The 24641-nt window shown below is 34.1% G+C and overlaps 1 protein-coding gene across 2 annotated transcripts; it reads left to right on the top strand.

The window, feature by feature from the left end:
- Window positions 1–23871, top strand: LOC120771844 (sodium-dependent dopamine transporter). Of its 2 annotated transcripts, none has more exons than XM_040100086.1 (10): window positions 1–226; window positions 8054–8272; window positions 19308–19442; window positions 19518–19672; window positions 19758–19939; window positions 20060–20437; window positions 20506–20743; window positions 20803–21031; window positions 21096–21364; window positions 22414–23871. In XM_040100086.1, exons 2-10 carry the CDS (start codon window positions 8098–8100, stop codon window positions 22525–22527), a joined length of 1875 nt encoding a protein of 624 aa, XP_039956020.1. In that variant the 5' UTR covers window positions 1–226; window positions 8054–8097; the 3' UTR covers window positions 22528–23871. The 2 variants fall into 2 exon arrangements, with proteins under 2 accessions (XP_039956020.1, XP_039956019.1); XM_040100085.1 differs by lacking the exon at window positions 1–226 and adding an exon at window positions 3069–3261.
- The last annotated feature ends 770 nt before the right edge of the window (window positions 23872–24641 follow it).

Below are 24641 nucleotides of genomic sequence, written 5' to 3'. Positions count from 1 at the left end.
TAAATCAAAATTGTTTAAATTAAAATTTGTTTCTCATTCGAAATAACAATTTTTCCAAATGTGCAACGTTTTACGGTTTTTGAGAATTTTGTACACCTTACGCAACATTGTGTGATTTATTTTTGTTCGTAAAATTTATGTATATTTGACAATAATACGATGTGCGTAAAAGCGACATTCTGAAAATGCTTCCAGAATAGCTATAATTTGACGTTAGAAAATAAAGGTAAATTTTATTTGCAATTTTGTGGTTTTAATGTGGTATTTAATAGTTTTAAGAGGGAAGAAAAAAAGTAAAAAGAACTAAAAGTAAGATATTTCTTATTTAGAACTCAAAATATTATTTTCATAGCTCAAAAGTATTATTTTTTCATAACTCAATAATAAATTTCTTTCATTTTATAACTAATAGTTATTATTTTTGAAAATTAAAATTCGTTTATTTCTTTCATTGAAAATGTACATATTTTTTTCCTCAAAAAATATATTAATTACGAACATTTTTATTTCAAAATCTATACTTCTAAAATTTCAATTAAAGACATCGCTTTTTTATTTCAAATATATTTTTATTTTATTACTTTTATAAAAGTATAACGAAGTTTTCCAAACCAAAGAAATTAGAATCTGAAAGTATCTACAAAAAAAAATTTGAAGAAATTTGATTTTTTTTTTAAATTTGTAGAAAATTTATGTAGAAATAAAAATAAAATGTTTCTAAATACAAAAAAATGTTTAAAAAAAAAATTTGAAATTTTTGAAATTTTTTTTAATCTAAAAAATTTAAGTAGAAATACAAATAAAATTATTCAAAATATTCAAAACTCAAATTAAAATAGTGTTTTATATTTTTATATTAAAGTAATTCAGAATTTTACAAGCAACCTTTTTAGGGGTTTCACTAGACTTGTGAGATGAAAAATCCCCTAATTACAATTTTCTTTTCGAAAGAACCGTGAAATAATTAGAATTTCATTTATGTGACGTTAATATGTGTATATTATGTATTTTTCTAATTTTTTCTTAGTGTTAAAACTGAAAGGCCATGTGCGGCTGTGGTCTTGGAATTCTGCAGACCCGTCGTTAATGTTGTGATTTTTTTAATATTGACACTGACTCAAAATTACATTTTTTATTTTATGTCTTAAAGCTGAAAAAAGACGGAAGAAATTAAGTAAATCAAATATTATTTTCATATAAAAAAAAGTTAAGAATTCTACAGATATAGATTAACAGAGGTTTCGCTACAATTAAGTATCGAAAAATCACCGAGTTTTAAATTTTTTAAAGAAACAGAAAAATTAAATACTTTATTTAAGGCACGGTAGTTATTATATACGAGATGTGTTTATTTGGAATTCTCGTTTTTTGATAAAAATATTAAATAATTTCTCTACATTATTGCTGTCGCCTTCAGTACAGTTGTCATGCGATATCATGCATTTAAGATAGTGCTTCTTCCAATCGTCGAAACACTTCTCAAACTCTATTTCCGGGATAGTCTTTAGGTCTTTCAGCGATGCGCTTCTATGTCATGTATACATACTTGCAAAACAACATTCACTTAAGGTTCTCTTTATTTTTGGAAATAGTAAAAAGTCTCATGAAACCATGTCTGGCGATTTCAGCAATAAATTTTTTGATCCATTTCTTTTAATAAACGAAGATTGCCAAGTTCGCAAAAACACGTCTAACCTTAGCGACTTATACAGGTAAAGTACTCGAGTACTCGTAAGCCAAGAATAAAGCTGAAAATTTTTTCATACTTCAAGGGCAAGTATATGTATCAATATAAAAAAAATGTTGAGAGTTGGATTCTCCAAAACCGCGAAATTTTAATTTTAAAATTTTCAATAGATTTTGTACACACGTCGTTTTTTGAAAGGTCGCTGTGCTGGAGGAATACTGAAGCGCTGTCTCAATCATTTACTTTTTCAAGTTCTTGTCCAACAACTAGAAAAATACAGAGCATTTTTTCACTTTTGCAAAAATGGTGGATCTTTAAAGGAAAAATACTGTTTTTAGTGAAACTATGCACTAAACATTTTTTTCATTAGGTCAAATCTGTAACAAACAATTTTGTTTAAGATAATTGAATTTGATTGAAAAATTCGCAATCAAAAAAAAAAAACGGTAAACAACTTAGTGAGTTTATGTTAAATGTTTCCGATTACGTTAAAACAGTAATTTCGAGAGATATGGTTTTTCAAATTTATATTTTTTAGGGTTTCGGTGGACTCTAAAGTCTTTTTCTGCATGATGAATAATGTTGTTTTTGTATTTTTAACACCAATAAGTAGCTTTAAAGCGAAAAAATATTTTTCCTTTTAATTTTATGCCCCATAATGATATGATTAATGATGTATTAACAACTTGAAATCAATATAAACAATTAATTACATAGTATATATTATTTGGGTTGGGTTGTGTTGATTATACCATTTTTAGTTATATTTAGATTCAACTCATTCCAGTTCATTTATTCAATGAAAGTAGATTTCATTACCAACCTATAAACATGCCTACACGTGTAAACTACTATTTTGAATAAAATAAAATTCAAAACTTGTAATTATAAACCGTTGAAAGCATCATTCCATACGAAAGTGACTTGCCTTATTTATTTGCATTTTAATGCAAACGATATAACTTGGTGCATGAAAAATGATGCCGTCGGCACGTAAAGGCGTTAATAATCAGTGCATCTCTACCCACATGCATATATGCATAGGTATATACAAGTACACAGAGCTCTTTACATTTGGAAAACTATTTTCAAAATATATAAAAGAATATTTTATTTTTGAAATGTCAAACAAAAATCATATAAAATTTATTTTTATTTAGTATTAAAAAAACTCGTTAAATCTCTCATAATTTCCGAAATCGTTAAACCGTTAGCTCATTAATTAGACGCTTTATTAACAGCCACAAATGTAGAAAAAGTGTGAGACATGTGTGCGTTGCTTCAGAGCTGCGTTTGAGCTTTGCTTCCACTTGCAACATCGTCAGTTGGCATTCGGTGGAGCAATAGAATGAACGTGAAATGTGGCCGCGCAACATTTAACATATTTTATATTTTAAATTCATTTATTTTTTAAATAAATAATTTATGAAAAATCGGAGGTCAGCGAATTTTAAAGAGCAACGTGAATTTCGTGTAAATTTAGTGCCTCATTTACATGCAATTAGCCAAGTGTTAAGTGGAAAGCAAAAGCGTAAAAATGCCGTCGGTTGCTAAGAGTAAAAGTGTAAATTCAGGTACAAATAAAAACGATATTAAATGAAGAAAAATATATTAAAAAATATTTTAAACAAAATTTTACATTTACATATTTTGGGCGGTTTTCCAAACTTTTTAGACTTCAATACTATTTTGATATTATAATTTTCAAAAATGTTTAGTTTGTGGAATATCATCAGCACACACGTACTACTGTGGGTCAAAAATAGTAAGATTTTTTAATTTAAGGGGGTCAAGAAAGCATTGACGATGAACCATGTTCAGGGCAGCCATCAACATCAACTGATGATCACCACATTAATAGAATAAAGGAATTGGTACTTCAGAAACGATGATTAACAGTCAAAAATCTTACTGGCATCGTTAGAATATCGGAATGATCAGTGAAAATTATTTTGAAACATTAGTGTAGAAGTGAGAGCGCGATTGGTTCCAAAATCACTAATTCTTTTCGAAAAACAGAGTCGGGTTAACGTCTGTGAAACAATGCTTTCCGACTACCAGAATGTCATGAACCGTATTATTACTAGCGACGAACCTTGGATCTATGCTTACGACCCGGAAACAAATGATCAATCCGCCGAATATTGTACGTAGCAAGGGTGAGCCGAAACCGAAAAAACAACGTCAAATTAGGTCAAATATAAAGGTTATGTTGACAGTTTTCTTCGATTATCGAGGTGTGGTGCACTGCAAACTTCTTCCGATCGGCCAAATTGTCAACAAGGAATACTACTTGAGTGTTATGCGTCATTTGTCGAAGCTATTTGTAAAAAGAGACCAAAATTTTGGGCTGTCAATTCTTGGGTTTTGCACCACGATAAAGCATCGTGCCGCAACCACCATATTTGTCTGATTTAGCTTCGTGTGACTTCTGACAAACAAGTCTTAAAACATTTTTTCAAAATTGCTTAGGACAAACAATTCCATTCTAATATTTTTTGTAAATGTTCAGTATGTCCATAGTTTCCCATGCAATCATATACCAGTTTTTTGGTCTGATTTCAAAATTTTCTTTCCAATTCAATTTTTAAAAAAATGCTCAATATTGTTAATTTAAATTTTTCAACTCTAGGTTATTGTATGAGTATACGTAACATCTTAGAAAATCGGCCGAAATATGATTCTTCTTCAAAAATTGCAATGTGATTTTTTAGGCTCTCACACTTTTTATTTACTTTACTTGACGTATTTTGTACATAATATTAGTGATACGATCTTGTCCATTGTGAAACAAGGTTACCATGGCGCATTACTAAAATTCCATAAATAATGAATTTATTATCATATTAAAACCCCTCGGGAAAAATCTACGTGTTTTAGTTAAACCCTTAAATTAGAACTTGGCCTTCGACTGGACTCAGTATATACTTTCGCCACAGAAAAGGTTTTTTATGAAAACTGACAGCAAACCGCAACTGATGGGGGCAGCTTCACACATATTTATGGTTAGAATAGACATTTGCTAATAAAATATACATCTATTGATGATAATACTTAATAGTACGGTCAATTTCAAAGTGTATATGCATACTATTAATGTATGAATCATACACATATACGCCTACTATGTAGTATACAGGTATGCTTTGGTCAAGCACTTACCTGTGTACAAGCCGATAACAACAAATAAAAAGCACCTGAAAGCCATTCAAGTCATTTGCATACATGCCGTTATGAAAAGTAAAAAACGAAAGTTTAAAAAGAACTCAAACGGCAACCGTGGGTAGAGGGCGATACTCGAACTGTTTAATTGTTTGTAAACTGGAGAGCTGGCGAACATGGAAATAGGGAAAATATTCACATGGAGATACCTATGTAGATAATGATATCATAAGTATATCTGTATTAATCACACATCATACTTGTATAATTGGAGGGTAGGGTCGACGTTGACTCTTTATCATCAATAAATAATGTTAATCAAATATATGTGGATTTCTGTGTAATTTAAAGGGCAACGACTTGTTTTTTTACCTGTTTTTTTATTAAAATCTGAGTATACCTTTCTTATTTGTTTAGATTTTTTCGGGAACACTGTCAATCAGTGGCTAACCCATATTGAAAAAGTGTGCTGACCGTGCCATTATGCTGACACTTTAGCAGACGTACAGTAATCGGGTTAATAATACTCTATGTTAGTTTAATCAGTTTAGCCCGCAAACATAACGACATATACACAAGTATGTGACATTGTCGTTGCTTTCGAAAGCATAGCGCACTCATTTGTCACATCTGCCCACACATAAAATTTCATATCTGCCACAGAAATTGTGCTCAAACATTCATCAATTAAGCAATTAAAGCAAGCTACGTTAAATGTTTGTCGCGCATCATATCCACAAGAATTCGTATTATTCGCTCTTAATGTTGCCGCTGAAAATATTCGTACTCGTGCCATATGTAGGGCTTTATTAGCGGTGAAAAACAGGAATGATTTCAATCTTATGGATATAAGTTAAAATATAAGTGGACGATTTTTCACATGAAATAATATTTAAGAGAATTTGACAATATAATCTTTGTTGACAGAAGACTGCAAGAAATGGCTAGAATAAGGCACCAGGGGAACAATGGAGCATCTCTTATGCACTTGTCTCGCATTGGAAAGACAACACTGTAAGAATCTAGGGTCTTCACGCTATGATACACTGGAGGGGGCATCAATAGTGAGGCCACAGAGTCTGTTAAAATTCGCGTCAAGCGTAGGCACTCTTCATGGGCCTAGTAACTGAACTCTATCTGGTATCGCAAAGAACCAAAACTGGTCTATGCGTGGCTTATTGGCCTACCAGATAACACTAACTTAACCTAACCTGTTGATATAGTATTTATTGAAAGCTTGCCATGATGTTAGCAAAATGCAAAAGGAAACGTTAATTCGGAGGAGAGTAGGCGAGTGATGACGCAGCTATGTAGATCTCTAGGAGGCTCATTGTGATACCACCGGGGCTAATATTCGCTCACTCTGTTAAACCTCTCTGAACCACACAGTGCTTCTGATGAAGTTCGGCAGTGCGAGAATTTTTCTTTTTGCAACCTCTGAAACGTCGTCCAGAAAGCATTGACCTATAGTTGCGATTCTCTTTCACTACAGAGCCTTGCATTCGCATAGAAGATGTTTTATAGTCTCTTCATTTTCTACCTCATGATAGCTTCTACAATATACATTGTATGGTGCACATAATCTGTGGGCATGTCTGGCAATAAGATAGGGCACTGTTAGTACCCCTACTAGAGCTCTTATATCATTTTGAATTTTAATGGTTGACATGTGCTTACGCTTGCCTACTTGTTAAGCTGATACCTTTTCTAGTTTATCTGCTTCACAATTATCAGTATGCCCTGGAATCCATTGCAGGTTTATCGTCAAATATGATGTTAGAACCACTAAGGGATCAAGGCATTCTTTCACTATCTTTAATGAAACCGTAGGAGACTTCAGTGATTTCGACGCCGCTTGGCTATCCATATACACATATGAATATATTCCTTGTTGTGAGCACACTCCTTGTCGGAGCAACAAGACTTTCTTTGATTGCTGAGATCTCCACTTGGAATCTATTGTGGCGGTCTGGTAAACGGAATGCTGTCTTGGTGTATAATTTTACTGAAAAGACACCACCTCAGACTCGATTATCTAGTTTGGACCTATCTGTATAAATGCTACGTTCTTTCCTACTCTTCGCTGGAAGGATATTGGGAATTGAATATAGTTTTAATTCTATAGGATTTCGAAAATTCGTGGTAATGGGTTGGAACTAGAACTTACTAAGTATTACAGGCGACTAATTGGATGGATTGTCTCACTCTATGAGCTGACTTTGCAGCCAGTTGCTTCTAGAAGAAGTTTGTAGGCTGCAGGTGTAAAATGATGTTTAGTGCCTGACTTGCCATTGCTTATACTATAAAAGTTGCTACGCTGTTTCGCGTATTTCTCTTCCATTATTGGGCCCCATACCAATATACTGTATCGTATAATCGGTCTAACAACTACTTTATAGTGTGATTGAGCTACATGAGGAGTTAACCCCATTTGGGCCTCACCTATATAGTGTCTAAGTTTGGTTTCCATGAAAGATTCCTGTCTAACATTGGTCTTTGTCTCATCTTTAATGGTTAGCCTGGTCCCATTTAATAATGGCGGCATGACTTCTGGAGTACTGTATTTCCTAGTGAGCAATACTAGCACAGTCTTGCTGGCATTTAAGTTTAGTCCACACATTACGGTCCAACGGTTTATATTATTTCCTATCGTTTGACATCGTTAGCGAAGGTATTCGGAAATTCACCTCTAACCGAAACTGCCACATCGTCAGGGTGGGCCACAACCGGCCAAACTGTCAACAAGGAATACTATTTGAGTGTTATGTGTCATTTGTGAAACTATTTATAAAATGAGGCCGGAATTTTGGGCCGACAACTCTTGGTTCGTGAGTTTTTCGCAAAATTTTCAACCAATATTGTGCCGCAACCACCGTAATCGTCCAATTAAGCTCGGTGTGACTTCTGGCTATTCAAAAAACTCAAACGACGGCTCCAGGAAAACCTTTTTGAGTAAATTGAAGACATTAAACGTGAATCGCAACGTGCATTGCATGCTTTTCCGAAGGGTTTACTTTGAGGAGGATGACATATATTTTGAAGAATAAATTAAGAATTACAAAATTATGAACAAAGTCTTATTATTTTTTGCTCATAATAGTATGAATAAATTAGAATTACAGTATATGATTTCCTAAAACTTAATTATGTTGAATAAAGTATCAATTTGCCCGATAACTGGACTAAAGTGATCAATTTTCTCAGATTTAGAGTGCGGCGTCGACGAAGGAGAGGACATCGCCTTGGCGATGTCACCGACCGGACAGATAGCTAAGACACCAACACCACGTGACGAAGCAGATAGTGACGATCAGCGTGAGACATGGAGCGGCAAAGTCGATTTTTTACTATCAGTTATTGGATTCGCAGTCGATTTAGCAAACGTTTGGCGATTTCCATATTTATGCTACAAAAATGGCGGTGGTAAGTACCCACACTATGTTTTCTACTTCAAATATATGTAAAAGTATTTATGTGTTATACGCTCAATAATTGCTTATTCAATTATTAATTTCGTTTATAAGCAGTTGTTTAAGTCTACTTTAAGTATTATCTTGGCGTGTAAGAGGAAATAATTAAATACTCAAAGCACACCCACAAGCTTACACCTAATCTGCCATAATCCGCATGGCAATCTAAAGTTAATTTGTGTGCGTCCAATTTGCTACAGCCTAGCCAACTATGTAGCTACATTGTTGTACAGGCGTGTCGACGTAATAATGTGCTGTAAACGGATGGCAGGAGTCGATTACATTTGACTTAAGGACTCATATACATATATGTATATAATGATGTGCGTTTGTATGCAGTTGAGTAAGTGTGCTTGCTGGCTTATTGCTATGATTTATGCCACTTAACACCCGACTCTACTCCGGCAATAATAATTGTAGTAATAGCTTAAGCAACAATTGCTGGCTAACTTTTCGCTTCTTTTTTGTGGGAGAAAAATTTTAGCTAAGTGTCGCGTAGCTGTAAAGGTACTCATATAGCAATATAGCAGTCTATGTAAGTGTGTCTAGCATAAGAACCACAATATATGCCATTTGTCATGCTCAACACTTTTGCCAGTGAAGTGCTGCCATTAAATGTGCTTCTTATGGCACACTTCCTTGAGAAAATTGCTGTGTTCTGTTTGAATGCGTCGCCTCAATATTGCCATCAACACTATCACCACCAGTTGCTATTGCTGGTCTATTCGCATCCTGTTGCCTTTTGATGCTTGCTGGCAGTGTTGTAAGTAAAGTTGGCTGCGGTTTTCCGGTATTCATTTCGGGATTGGTAAGAAAGAGTTTGTTGATTCTATTATACGTTTATTTGGCAGCGAGAATCATTTTACGAAGATTGTCCGACATTTAAACCACGCTATAAAATGATTTTAGAGTCTAAAGAAGGCAGCACTCAGTTTTCAATTCACCTTATCTGTGAGATAATTGTTGATTCCAAAGAGGTGTTTATGGCTTTAAAGGGTGGAAGAGGGTTCGCCATGTTGTTGTAGTTATAGCGAGTATCGAGAGCATGCTTTCTTCCAAGCAATAAATTAATTGTCATCGAATCAACTTAACGATTGGCCGTGGAAATGAGATGTTTCGACAGTTTCGGACCAAAGAGAGAGTGGATTAAGTTCGTTTGTTTCATTGCAAACAGGTGATTAGAGTCATACGGGGACTTATAGTATGCAGTAGCTTCTATATATCAGGGACTATTCTGGTTAATTATTTTAATCTGCTACAATACCCAGAACGAAATGGCGTAAGGAGAGCGTGCCATGTTACTCTATTGAGGTCCTTGGCTTTTGCGACGTCCCAGATGATTTTGACATTGGATAATTCACGCAGTATCGATCTTTTCCATGTTATTTTTAGTCAGAAGCGACTTCGGTTTACTGCGTATTCTGGGCAATCGACATACTCGTAATGCTGTCTGAAGTCTTCCTCAAAGTAAATGTTTCATTGCTTATAGTTTTGGGGAAAATTTTTGCAGATAATTTTTGAAATAAAAATCCTGGACCTGCTTAAGCCCTATTTTTTATTTTATTCGTTTTGGAATTTAAAATGAAACTGTAAAGAAAACCTGGAATCAAATAAACAGTCGTCGCTCTCGATTCCCACGTCACTGTTGACAGTCAAAACTTCGAAGTCGTAGATGATTTCGTCTATCTTGGAACCAGCATTAATTAACATCAACAACAACGTCAGCCTCGAAATCCAACGCAGAATAAATATTGCCAACAGTTGCTACTTCGGTCTATGTCGGCAACTGAGTACAAAGCCCGAACTCTACAAATCACACATCATACCCTACGTCGTATATGGTGCAGAGGCATGGACGAGTCTGTTACGAGTTTTCGAGATATTCGTCGACATTGACAAAGTTCAGCGAATCAAGATACAGTGGCTACGTTGGCTAAGTCAAGTCGTCCGTGTGGATGTAAGCACTCCAACTCTAAGAGTATTCTCCGAGACAAGTACGAAGGACCTGTAATCTCCAATTGACGCCAAAGAGCAAAAAGGAGGAACGACTGGCGCGCTGTTATAAACTCGGCTATAACCGCGAAAGCGATGTCGACAACAATAGATAATAAGATTGCGGCAAGATCTAGATCGAAAGAAACTAATATTTGGTTGGATAATTCGTAACCCGAACGGATTGAACTTTTTATCCGACTAAGTACTCTCAACCCGACTGTATTCTACGATTTATGTTGCTGCAATAAGAAGCCAACAAAATCCCGAATGTTCAAAGCTTTACACAACTTAATAACGAGAATCGGTACTTGAATTCAGTAGACACCAACAAAGTCAATTCACTTGCCTTTTATGTGTATGTATGTACATGTTTCATTCATAAGCAAGGCAAAGCATGTCGCTCGGCATCCGCCAAGACAATTTCAAAGTTAAGTGCTTTTGTAAGACAACTAAATCTGGCAGTCATAATCGCATTTACCGCTGCCATTGAGTGGTGGTGGAGTGAGAAAAAAAAAACTCAGCCAACAAAGTCAAAAGCGACGAGAAAGAGTTTGTAGTGGCATGCAGAATCATAAAGTTTGGATTAACAAAGAAAATCAGCAGAAAAAGTGCGAAAAGCAGAGAAAAAACGAGAAAATAATGGTGGGATTTTTCCACAGTTTGACTTCGAAAGGCATATAAAGCCTTGGTGTACGTGCGGTAAAGTGTTTTGGCCTACGAATTAGGGTGCCACACACGTTCGTAAAGCGAAGGCAAGTTCAATAATCATGTGCTAGATACGCGAAGCTGTGTTAGGTTAGGTTGAAAATCATGTTTGAAGGACTCACAATTATGCATTGCTCTCTGAAACACACTGAGAGTGTGTGAGTACTTAAAATTCAAGTTTATTTCAAATAAAAATCGTACGCTTCATTGCATTCAATCAGCAAAACCGAAGTAAGCCACTGCGTGCAATGCTCGCTGCAACCCAGCCACAAGTTGGTCGTAATAACGGGCTTAAATATCCATGACAACTGACTTAATATAAATTTTACGCACTGCCGTTATGATTCACTATGCTGGGTAATGATAATACTTATACGAGTATAGCGTTACAGCTAAGCAAAAATAAGTAAAGGAAAAATGAAATGGAAGGAGCTAAATCAGCTTTGACTTCGCCTGTGACTAATACATTTTCTCATCATTGCTTACTTATGGCTAATAGCGGCTTAAGCGAGTGCTTTATTGCATGTAAATATATTATGTGTATAATTTTTCACTTTTACGTTATGTGTTATTGTAATATTGAATACCGATTTCAGTTCTCACATAAATTGTAGCGTTTCTGCAGTAGCGGTTTCTCCTCACTCTGGAGAGTGTTTCCTTAAATATACAAGTACTATGGAGACGACGAGTTTGAGGTTTTTGGTAGAAAACTCTTGCCTATAGTTTCGTGCTAAATGTGTATATCCTATGATTTGGAAAAAATTTCGTCGATTACTTATAGGGGCTTAACGAAGCTATTGTTTGATTTCATCTATTGGATCTATAACTATATTCGTGCGATTTGTCAAGTATGTAATATCGTAACTTGAATATTATTAGATAATTTAAATATTCCGAAAATGCGTCGAAAAACTATTGACCTTGTGCATCTCTTCAGTACATGCGATTTATTTGAATTTGATAATAATTTTTTTTCAATCAAATACTATATCGGACATTACTTTAAAATGAAGAAAACCTCAGCCGAAAATTACCAAATTTCGGTGGAAGTCTTTGGTAATCGAGATTTTTGCATCGGATTGTATTTGATATTGAAAAATGGATCTATTACGATAATCCTGAATGCAAAAAATTATATGAGTGATATGATGTCTCTTATAAACACTAAACTAAGTGTTTAAGGAAATTCAAATGCTTTTTATTTAACGCAAAATATAATCGATACAATTAAGTTTTGAATATAACATTAAAATGGACGCCATTACTACTTTTGCAGGAACGAGTTCGATGAACCCAATTTTCGAGTGCTTTTTTCACTAAATCAAGTCGTCAATCATGTCATCAATAGCACGTTTAATATTGACTTCTAAAATTGAGAGAGTCTGGTTTATTGATAAAGACTTCAAATATCTCCAGAAAAAGTAGTCTAATGGTGTTAAATCACAACTTCTTGGAGGCCATCCATTTTCACAATTTCTTGAAATAATCCTGTGGCAGGTAGCCCCGTATTGTTGGAACCAGATGTTGTCAAGATCAACTTCTTCCAAAGTGTCAATTTAGGTGAATGTAATGGTTATTAGCGAGTGATTCGTGGATTTCCTTCGCCCCAGAATCGACAGTTTTGTTTATTTACCGCACCACTTAGATGAAAGTGAGCTTTATCAGAGAAGATGACTTTCTTAAAAAAATCATTACCGTTTTGAAGTTGATCTAAGGCAAAATCAGCTAATTCATGACGTTTACGATGGTCCAAATACTTTAGTTCTTGAGTGAGAAGAATTTTATATGGATGGAAGTCCAAATATACTCACAAAATCCGCCAGGTTGTGGTTTGAGACAGCCCCAATTCTTGAGAATGTCTTCAAATCGACAAATTGCGGTCTTTAGCAACACTTTCGGCGAATGCGAGCACAGGTCGTCGAATATCACGATCATAAAATAGCAAAAGCGGGCGAAAAGTTGCAATTAAAGTACGACTATTTTGATAATAAAATTGAATAATTTGGTGGTGGTAATTTGGTTTGGTGGTTTGAATTAGGTTCAGAAGAGCAGCTCATCAAATTAAAGCGAGCAATTGTCGAAAAGCTTCCAGAATTTACGACTAGAGACGAGGCAATAATTTTCATTATGATAAGCCGCGATTTTATGTTACAAGACCGGCTAAAAACTATATGGTTGGAAAACAGCGGCTGAAAATTTTTTTCTTACCCGGCTTATAGACCTCACCTTGTCCCTTCTGAGAAGCATTTGTTTCTGTCTATGTAGAAAGCCCTTAAGTGGAATACGGTCACATTACAACAGAGGAGGGTATCAGAAATTGGCTTGATGCGGTGCAAGATTTGTTCGTAAACCTCTGAGTTTAAAGTATATAGTTAATCTGGAAAAATGGATACCTAGCTGGAGTACTAGGGTAGTTGAAAGGAATTGTGTTTATGTGTGTGGTATATTTTTATACCCTGCTTGGTAAATGGAGTTTACCACAAAGTTTGTAACACTCAAAAAAACAGAAAAAAGCTCTTAGCTCCTATAATTTATATAACTGAGTCGCCTTAGCAATGTCCGTCCGTCTGTTCGTACACCAACTAGGCCTTCAGTTTTGTTCTTATATGTCGGAACCGTCGATATCAGAGCACTATAGCTTATAGCTGTCATACAAACTGGCCGATCAAAATAAAATTCTTGTATACTTTTATCTCTGTGAAAGGTATCATCGGTGCAGCTGAAGTAACGTATTTGCTTGTTTCAAAATATATATGTTTGAAATATTTTTACTTTTCTGACCAATCAACTAGATTAATTTATCCGTTGTGATTCAAATACATTAATTTCATGCAAAGTTTTCACTAAATACTACATACTTAAGTACGTGAATATATAATGAGTGTATGTGTGTAACGTCACTTCATCATTTAAGCACACTTCAAGTCACAATCTCACTGACTTCTATACACATTGGTGCAACGTTGGGATCACTTACCTTGCTACTCACACATAGAAGCACGGCATATTATTTTAAGAGGAAATTTGATTAGATGACGTCATTATTTTATGCTGTATACCCACTTTAAAGACACACATACTAACAATTTAACGATAAATGCCAAGCATCGAAACCATCGAATTTGCATTGGCTACAACAACAATTGCAATGTAGACTATATATAACAAAATATTGAATGAAAATGGCTACGCGCACACACCTACAAACACCACACGCTCACACTTCCACAAAGTGAGTGCGAGTGCTGTTGATGTTTGATGTCGAAAACGGTGTGTGCCTTTGTCAACCAAGAGCAGAGCACTTCATTTAACAAGTCGACACAGGAACAAAGGCAATAGGAGTACAGCATGACGATGGCGATATCGATGGTACCAAATACATTCATACATATGTATGTACTAGATGTATGTGTATGAGCGTGGAAGGCCTGTGCATATTTTGTTTTAAAATTAGATTTATATTGTGCTATAATCAAAATCATATTGGTTCTTTTTTAAGTGAACCCAAGAGAGTGTGGTGGAAAACAAAAATGAGTCCAGGCGGCGGGGAGTTTGTAGGACAACAGCATTTTATAAGGTGTTAAACATGTGGTAATGGCTGTGACACTTTGTTGGACGGAAAATGGTGCTGCTGTAACGGGAAAAAGGAAATTAGGCTTTCCTAATTGTGGGCGGATGGATTGCAGGAGTATTGGGGGTTGTGAGAAAATCGAATCATAGAAAAGAGTAAGTGGTTGGAAAAGTTTAGCATATAATACTGGTGTACTTGTGTATTGTTATATATACCGCGCAAGCAACTTGTAATATGATAAATAAAAGTAAAAAATCAAAGTAAAGAGTGGGGTCATATATTTTTTTTACTGAACTGATGTGTGCTTATTATAGAATTTGAATATGAAGTAAGCATTGCAAGTGACATTTTTATTTCCTTAACAGTGGAATATTTATTTATGATTGCTTTGATATAATTTTTCAGGCTTCTTCTTGTGAATTGATTAATATTATGATGATCGTTGAATCATTGAACTGATTTACTTTTTTTTTATTGATTTAGAAATCAATAACAAGTTGCTCTAAAAGCAGCACTACTTTCCATATACCTATGCTACAGTCGAAGTATTAAGGGTTACGTGGGCTATGAAATTAAAAAAAAAATCGTTTTATTATTATTTTTTTTATATTACGATATGTCTAGAATTTTTTCGCAAAGCTTCATGGCGATCGCAATAAAAGTGTGGGAGATAGAATCTTTGCGATAGCGGCCCGTCAGGCTAGACCTCCCAAATTTTGCTTTTCTCTGGCAACATCGTTTTCAAAGTCGGTGGTGATGATTTTTCAGAAACTTGTGAAGTGATCTTCATGAAATATTTCCCAAATCTTCTAAATAGAATGACCTCGAGATTGATCTAAGGATTTTTGTTTCGATTACAACTAATTTTTTTCAAAGCAATTTGTAGCAAAAATTGGTCCTAAACACGGTTGTTGTTATTGCTAAAAATTCCTTACATCAATTAACCGATGAAAGTTGATTTTTTGAGTTAGATGAATCCTTCGTCGGTTTCTTCGGGCGGTGCTCCCGAAAACTAACTACCAATTGCTGAATTTTCCAAAAAAGAAATTACGAAGAATTCACAAAATATTATTCAAATGTTGCTCTACAGTATGCTCAAAAGTCATAATAAATAAATGATGAAAGTAGGCAATTTTTAGCCATTAACACCTACGTAACCCCTTAAAAAAAATGTTTTAAAACTGGAAATTTCATCTAAAATGAGAAAAATTGTACATATTTTTATTTTGGCGCCATATTTGAGAGCGAATCATCGTTTTCGACGTATTTTATCTGTTGTTGTTGTTGTTGTAACGGGTTTCTAATTTCCGTTGGGATGGTAAGGATTAAGTTGTCATCGAGGTTATCCAACGAAAGGGCCCAGGCTGTTTAAACGGGGTCGGTCTATATGGAGAAAAGGGTGTCAGTAGGATTAGCAAAGAGGTTAGTGTCATGCGGGGAGTGATTGCACTTTGGACATATGTTTGATATGTCAGGGTCGATTATGGATAAGTAGAAATTTAACCTAATAGAGAATCTAGAACGCAGCTGCGCAAAGGTCACTCACGATTCTCTCTTCTATTTTATCTCGTACACAGCGGTTAGTATTTGATATATCTCAGAGATGTCGTCGGCCAATAAACACTTTCTTCACTAATTATTTGATAATGCTTCTTAAATAACATTAACATAAAATACTCGATTCAAAAACAGTAAACTCTCTTTCATTTCTGTCTCTACTTTTCTATAGAAATTTAAGTAGTTTGTCTCGATTAGTATTAAAATGTATAACAATATTACTCATACGCCATGTATACTTCGTAAACTTTTCGTTCGGTGTATATTCTTCTGTACTATAGTATATAGGATTTCAAATTTAGACAAACTTGATTTCACAATCATTTTATAACTTTCATGAATGTAAATAAATCTAATGCAAATTTAATGACATGGTGAGATAAATGCAAAACGCTTATAATCTTTAAATACTATAAATGATTGATGGTTATAAAATAATTTTCTGACCATGAAAGTCTTATCATTTTATAAAAGTCTTTCATCTTAACATTATTTCATTTATTGCTGGTTAAATGTAAGAGGATTTTTAATAACCACTGCATCACTGTTGCATTTTCTCGTTTGCTCTGCACATTGTCTTCTTTTGCTAATGGCCATAATTTAATAATGAAGTTAGTGTTTGCTTTTGTGAAGTTTCATTAACTATGTCTATGTAGTTATATACTAAGCCTTAGAATATAAAAATGTTCAGTGAATATACTTATATACTCTCGTTCGCTAATAATATAATTTTAACGGACTAATTGAAAAGTTCGAGAACTATTGTTAAAAATGATTGAACTATCGTTTTTATTAGTTATTAGAAAATATTAAATTTTATAAATAAAGTACTTAGGTGGACACTCAGCAGTGCCGTTCGTAAGGGCATTCAATTATCTGTTAAATAGACTTAAACACGCCTATCCTTTAGCATGACAAATAATTAAAAATATATTAAAAATATATTAATATATATGAAATTATGCAATTTTTTGGGAAAACATCTTTATAAGGTACTTATATTCCAATAATCTCTTAATCTAATATATATCTTATACCATAAAACTACTTTTATTTCCAAGTACTTACATACAAGTACGATTTAATTCATAATAGTCTGGTTCAATGCAAAGTTATTGCTATTGTAAACCAAATCCAAATTAACATCATCTAATTATTTTACTTTTATTTCTAGTAATTGAAAACTTCTATTGAATATCCAATAGTGGACGTTCATTAAATAAGTACTGTTGGTAAATAAGTACATAGTTAGTTTGTTATATTCTTATAGACTTAAATCTGTAAAAATTTTAGTTCTTAAGAATTTTTACCTCAGCAAGCTGGATGATTTTCAATCAAATTGTTTTATTCCCTTGATATGATGGTTTCTCGATAATTACTTTCAGGGTTTGGATTGTTCAGGTCCTCAAAAAGTTTCTTATATAAAACCAATGTTACCTGAAATGGTAACCGCTTTAACAGACAAGGTGATGGTATCTGCTAACATAATGTTATAATAGTTACAAGGGATTGGAGGGTTTTTCAAAAACTTTCTCCACAGAACTGACATTAAAAAGAAATTATAGTTTCCCCGAATAGAAATAGCAGTTGAAATGAAAAGTCACCGGCCTGGAACAAAGATGGCGCTCTAAAATTCATATTATTATACCCTGAACAGGGGATATTAAGTTTGTCACGAAGTTTCTAACACCCAGAAGGAAGCGCCGGAGACCCCATAAAGTATATACATATATAAATGATCAGTATGTTGAGCTGAGTGTATGTATATGTATATACGAACTAGTCCCTCAGTTTTCAAGATGTCGTTTTGAAATTTTGCAAACGTCATTTTCTCTTCAAGAAGCTGCTCATTTGTCGGAACTGTAGATATCGGACCACTATAACATATAGCTGCCATACAAACTGAACAATCAGAATCAAGGGCACGCATTTGACGTGGTATCTTTCCGAAATTTGACATCGATTACTGCTAAAGGTAATAACATAATCTCCAAAAAAATTGTTCAGATCGGATTACTATAGCATATACAAACTGGCCACACAGTTACTAAAAGAAATGCACCTGTGAAGGGTATATTAGTATATAGTCAATTTGCTAGCTGTAGGATTAGTTCCTGTATTATATCATTTTGAGTGAAGCATCTTTTGTTATTGTGAAAAAAACGGATAAAAAGGAATTTCGCGTGTTGATAAAATATTGCCTTTTGAAAGAAAAAAATACAGTTGAAGCAAAAACTTGGCTTGATCACGAGTTTCTGGACACTGCTCCAGGAAAATCAACTATCCACGATTGGTATGCAAAGTTTCGACGTTGTGAAATGATCACCGATGACGGTGAACCGCCCCACAGAGGGTGTCAGCGACGAAAACATCCAAATTATTCAAAGAGGGTCTAGAACGCGTTGACGACGAACCACTTCTAGGACGACCATAAACATTAATTGATGAACACGTCAATAAAATTTGGGAACTGATGTTTGAGAATAAACTATAAATAGTCAGAGTTCTTACATGCATCGTTGGAATATCGGAAGGATCAGTGAAAACCATTTGAAAGATGAGTCAAAGCACGATTGGTTTCAAAATCACTGAATTTCCGACTACCAGGGTGTCATGAAACGTATTATTACTGGCGATCAGTCTTGGATCTATGCTTACGATCCGGAAACAGACGATCAATCGTTCCAATATCGTGGTAATAGTGAGCCGAAGCCGAAAAAGCACGACTATGTTGACAGTTTTCTTCGATTATCGACTCCGAATTAATTGCGTGGCCAAACTGTCAATAAGTTATATTTGAGTTTTCGCCAAATTTTCAGCCAATATCATGTCACAACGACCGTTTTCGCCTGACTCAGTTCCGCGCCTTTTGGTTAGTCTGTAAACTGTTTAACAACTGTTTCGAGGACTGGAAAAAACGTTGGTACAAGTGTATTGTGACTAAGAAGGAATACTTTGAGGGGGACGACATATATTTTGAAGAATAAATTAAGAATTTTAAATTTATGAACTAAGTCTTACTATTTTTTGCTGATAGTACTATGTTTGGTTTCACTGAATAACTTACTAACATTCAAAAATACAAGTTCCAAAATATATAATAATGTGTATAAGATATATACATTCCATTTATAGAAAACATTTTCATTTATATTTTCAGGCGCTTTTCTGGTACCGTATTGTATTATGTTGCTAGTAGGTGGTATACCATTATTTTATATGGAGCTAGCATTGGGCCAACATAACCGTAAGGGTGCCATTACATGTTGGGGACGTTTAGTGCCGTTATTTAAAGGTAAAGCGTGGGAAACACATATTTACAAATAATTTTAAAATTATTTTAAAAATTTTAAAATTTAAATATTTGTAGGAATCGGTTATGCAGTGGTGCTGATTGCTTTCTATGTTGATTTCTATTACAATGTTATAATCGCTTGGAGTTTACGTTTCTTCTTCGCCTCATTCACAAATAATCTGCCCTGGACGTCGTGTACGAATCCATGGAACTCGGACTATTGCAAACCGGTAATATTTTTACTGTTTCATCATTGTGATAATTATTTGTTCAAATAATGTATTTAACATAATATCCTTTATACTTTACTTTTAGTTTGAAGTTCAACAAAATACAATCGTTCCCATGCAACCCACCATCCAACCGCTAAATATATCTATGAACTTCACCGATTTCGCATTTGACAATCAGTCCGTATTGAGTTACAACGAAAATAAAACTTTGGAAAGTACAACGACAACAGAGCGATTTCATTCCGCAGCATCGGAATATTTCAAGTAAGTGGCTTTTATACTGAATGCTTCCTCAAATATTGGGAGTGAATTTTTGAAAATTTTTCACCCTTCAAAGTATAATTTTGAGAATCTTTCGTTGAACAAATCTTCATATATTTTTAGCCGCTATATACTGGAATTGAATCGCAGTTCAGGGTTAGATGACCTCGGCCCAATTAAATGGGATATGGCCGTTTGTTTGCTAGTCGTCTATCTCATCTGTTATTTCTCCTTGTGGAAAGGCATTAGCACGTCTGGTAAGGTTGTGTGGTTCACGGCGCTCTTTCCGTATTGTGTGCTGTTGATATTGCTCATACGTGGCATTACACTGCCTGGATCCGCCATGGGTATAAAATACTATTTGAATCCAAACTTTGACGCTATCTACAAAGCGGATGTGTGGGTAGATGCGGCGACACAGGTGTTCTTCTCATTGGGACCTGGTTTCGGTGTGCTTTTGGCGTACGCGTCATACAATAAATACCACAATAATGTCTACAAGTGAGTTTTCATCTTAATTATAAATATTTGTATCATTATTCTTTTTAATTGCTTTTCGCAAAAATCAGAGACGCGCTACTTACGAGCTGTATCAATTCGGCTACCAGTTTTATTGCTGGCTTTGTGATATTCTCCGTGCTTGGCTATATGGCCCACACATCTGGACAAAATATTGAAGATGTCGCCACCGAGGGTCCGGGTTTGGTATTCGTCGTTTATCCAGCGGCCATTGCCACCATGCCGGGAAGCACTTTTTGGGCTTTGATATTTTTCATGATGCTTCTAACCTTGGGTTTAGATAGTTCCGTAAGTGTAATATATTTTTATTGTTGTTGCATTGACTTAAATATACATTTTCAATGCAGTTTGGCGGTTCTGAGGCCATTATAACGGCTTTAAGTGATGAATTTCCAAAGATCGGCAAGAATCGTGAGATCTTCGTTGCCATTCTCTTCTCGCTCTACTTCATTGTGGGTTTGGCTAGCTGCACTCACGGTGGTTTCTATTTCTTTCAATTACTGGATCGCTATGCCGCTGGTTACTCAATACTTGTAGCGGTGTTCTTCGAGTCAATCGCGGTGTCGTGGATTTACGGTACATTTTTTTACGAGCAAATATTTTAGTTTTGTCCTTTATATAATACTCAACTTAATTTCAGGCACAAATCGCTTTTGCGAAGATATACGCGACATGATCGGCTTTCCACCAGGCAAATACTGGCAAATTTGTTGGCGCTTTGTAGCGCCACTTTTCTTACTCTTCATTATAGTTTATGGGCTGATCGGTTATGAACCGTTAACATATGAAGACTACACATACCCAGTGTGGGCCAATACGTTGGGTTGGTGTATAGCGGGCTCCTCGGTGATGATGATACCGGCGGTGGCTATTATCATGATGCTCAAAACACCGGGCACCATCAAGCAGGTAAATTTATTTACCCGAACTTTAAAATTTATTTATGGCTAGTTATTTTTTAACTGTAATTATACCCTGTACAGGATATATTAACTTTGGAGACCATTTAAAGTATATATACAATATAATATAAATAATCAGCGTGGTGACCTGCGTAGTTTTAGCCATTTCTGTCAGAGCTGGAGTGTTTTCGTCCATTCGGAAGAAATGAGCTGGCCAGCGTAATCGCTGTCTCTTAATTCACTGTCAATGTTCACGTATAACTCGTACAGCTCATCGTTCCATCGAATGCGATACTCGCCGTTGCGCAAAAGACCATAAATCTACCGCAGAACCTTTCTCTCGAAAACTCGTAACGTCGACTCATCAGATGTTGTCATCGTTCATGCCTCTGCACCATTTAGCAGGACGGGCATAATGAGTGTCTTATGGAGTTTGGTCTTTGTTCGTCTAGAGAGGACTTTACTTCTCAATTGCCTACTTGGTCCGAAGTAGCACCTGTTGGCGAGAGTTATTCTGGAGGTGATGCGTCTCGATCCTCTTTTCAAGAATGTTGTTGATTGTTCAAGCCTAAATCCACGCGATAAGGTCCGATCAGTTTGTTGGCGCTGGGTTTTAATCTTTCAAATATTACGCTCGATGAAACCTTATATTCGATGTTGAGGAGGCTTATACCACGGTAGTTGGTGCAGACTGTGGGGTCGCCCTTTTTGTGTATTGGGCAAAGGACACTTAAATGTCAATCATTGCTTTCGTTCGACCATATTCTAAAAAGAAGCTGTTGCACTTTGTCAGTTCTTCGCCGCCGTACTTGAATACTTAGCTCGGCCGTTAATCCATCAATCTTTTGTTGTTCTTCAGACGGGTAATTGCCGCATATTTTCCAGCATCAAAATCAAATTCTTTCATGGAATCATATCTATTTGTGAAGTGTATTCAAGCTTCGGACAACCGAAGTCACAGTTTTTTTACTCCTTTTTATGCTATAAAAATGCACTTGTGAAAGGTATTCTAACCGAAGTTAACGTTTTTTCTTGTTTTTATTAATTTATTTGCAGCGCTTAAAAATACTCACCACACCTTGGCGCGATCAGCAAGTCTCAGTTAACGGTGTGACGGCGGAGGCAACACAAGTGCGGCTCACCGATGCCAAAGAGGGTGCTGAGGTCTGAGATCAGCCATTTGCAAGATTCAAAGTGTATTATGTGTGATTCTGTTGCACCATTTTTGCAATAGTTAAGCGGAAAGTCTGCTATATTATTAAAGTTCTTGTGTTTTTTGCCAAAATTGTGTCACGTATACATTTATACATATATACTTTATATGTATGTATTTACCTGCGTATGTAATTTGATCACTAGTTAATGTTCACATGAAATTAGGGAATTAGTTTTTAAGTATTTGATAGTGTATAAAAGTAAATAAATGAATTGTTAGTAGTGTAATTAGAAAATAACCACAAATTTTGTACACTTATACAAATGCAAATTTCACAAACAACGTAATTTACTTAGGTTTCGCTGGCATACAGACTCGTATGAAAGCTGCACAGCAAGCAAAAAGCTGCAAACAATCATTGCAATACTTACAAGCCAAAATGCATACATATGTATTGGTGCATGTAGTGGCATATAGGCAGTGAGAGACCCCAACCAGAAAACTGTTTGTACTTACATATATAATATAAGTACATATGTACAAGTGTGTACATAAATATGAATATGCACACATGTGTAAATGCTTGAGTCTAAAGAAAATATGGAAATTATGTATGTAAGTGCATTTGTTGTTGCAGTTGTAGTTTATAACATTATAAAAACTCATTAATACAAACTTCTGTATATACATACGTACATGTATGTAGTAAAAATGTATGATTTTTAAGATGCTGTGTAGATAATATTAGAATTGAAAGGTTGGAACGTGCCGAGTTACAGGTGTTATAATAATAAATAATAAAAAAAATTAAAATGGTTTACAATAACAAATATGACTAAAGATAAGACAAAAAAACTGTTTAATAGTAGCTAAAGTTAAAGCGCTTGTTATCAAATCTACCTATGTACAATCAACAAACTTCTTGGTTAGTTAAAAATTATAAAAAAAAATCATTTACGTTTGTATATTAAAATGCGATAGTTAAAGCTTTAAAACGTCCTCTGAGGCAAAAAACTCAAAAGTTGTCCTTTCACAAAAAATAATGATAAATAAATAAATATTAAAATATTTTGTATATAAAGTGCAGAAAACAAGAGTTAAATTAAAATAATATATATAAGCATAAAAATATATCTGTATGTATATGTGGCAGCTTTAGGAGCTACTCATGAGAGAAGAAATGTTGGCTTCAAGAAGTAAAATGTGACAGCAACATGTTTACCACACAGCCATATAAACATGTTGCAGAGCATTACTTGAAACATTTGCAGCACAGTAATGAAATTGAGAGTAAAAGTTTTAAGGAAAAAAAATTACCTAATTTTTTTTTTATTAAAATTAAAAATTTCTTATGCAAAAAATTTACTTACAAATTTAATTAAAAAAATGTAAAATTTAATTTGAAAAATTTAAAATTTAATTTTATAATTTTAAAATTTAATTTAAAAAATTTAAAATTTAATTTAGAAAATTTAAAAGTTTAACTTAAAAATTTAAATCTAAATATTATTTAAAAAATTTTAAATTTATTATGCAAAAAATTTACTAATAAATTTTGTGGAAATTAAAATTGCATTTTAACGGTATTGCGAGAAAAAAAATTCCTTTTAAATATTATCAAGTTAATTTTTACTAAAAATGGGTTTGGTTGATTTTAAAATCTAACAGATAATGTTAAAACTTTTTAGCAGCCATTAAAAGGTTTTAACAAACTAAAATAACACATTTTTGCTCAACAAAAATTTTGAAATTGATAATTTAATTACAATTTAGTCATTATTTGAAATTTAATTATTAACAACAACTAAATTAAAATATTGCAATTATATATAATTAACTAATTAATTTATTAAATTATTATAGTTGTTGTTTTTTTATTTTTATAACTTCTAAAATTATTTTAAAAACAAATATACACTTATTATCATTTTAGTTAAAACTTTTTCGCAGCCATGAAAAAGCTTTAACAAAGGAAGTTTCAAAAATTATAAATCAAAAACACTATATATTAAATTGCGTAATGTTTTTTATTATTTTTTATTTTTAAATAAATAAATTATCAGAATATTATATTTCTGGAGTGAATGTGAACATATTATTATTATTTATTTAATAAATTTTTATCTGT

This window comes from Bactrocera tryoni, chromosome 3 (genome assembly GCF_016617805.1).
Source record: "Bactrocera tryoni isolate S06 chromosome 3, CSIRO_BtryS06_freeze2, whole genome shotgun sequence".
NCBI classification, from domain to species: domain Eukaryota; kingdom Metazoa; phylum Arthropoda; class Insecta; order Diptera; family Tephritidae; genus Bactrocera; species Bactrocera tryoni.
This window is presented reverse-complemented; position numbering and strand designations above follow the sequence as displayed.

Bases quoted from the DNA above. Each gene is read 5' to 3' on its own strand.
- LOC120771844 (XM_040100085.1), top strand. From the start codon at position 3,225: ATGCCGTCGGTTGCTAAGAGTAAAAGTGTAAATTCAG. The intron at 19,443-19,517 runs GTAAAGCGTGGG...AAATATTTGTAG, and splicing joins TTTAGTGCCGTTATTTAAAG to GAATCGGTTATGCAGTGGTG. The intron at 20,744-20,802 runs GTAAGTGTAATA...TTTTCAATGCAG, and splicing joins CCTTGGGTTTAGATAGTTCC to TTTGGCGGTTCTGAGGCCAT.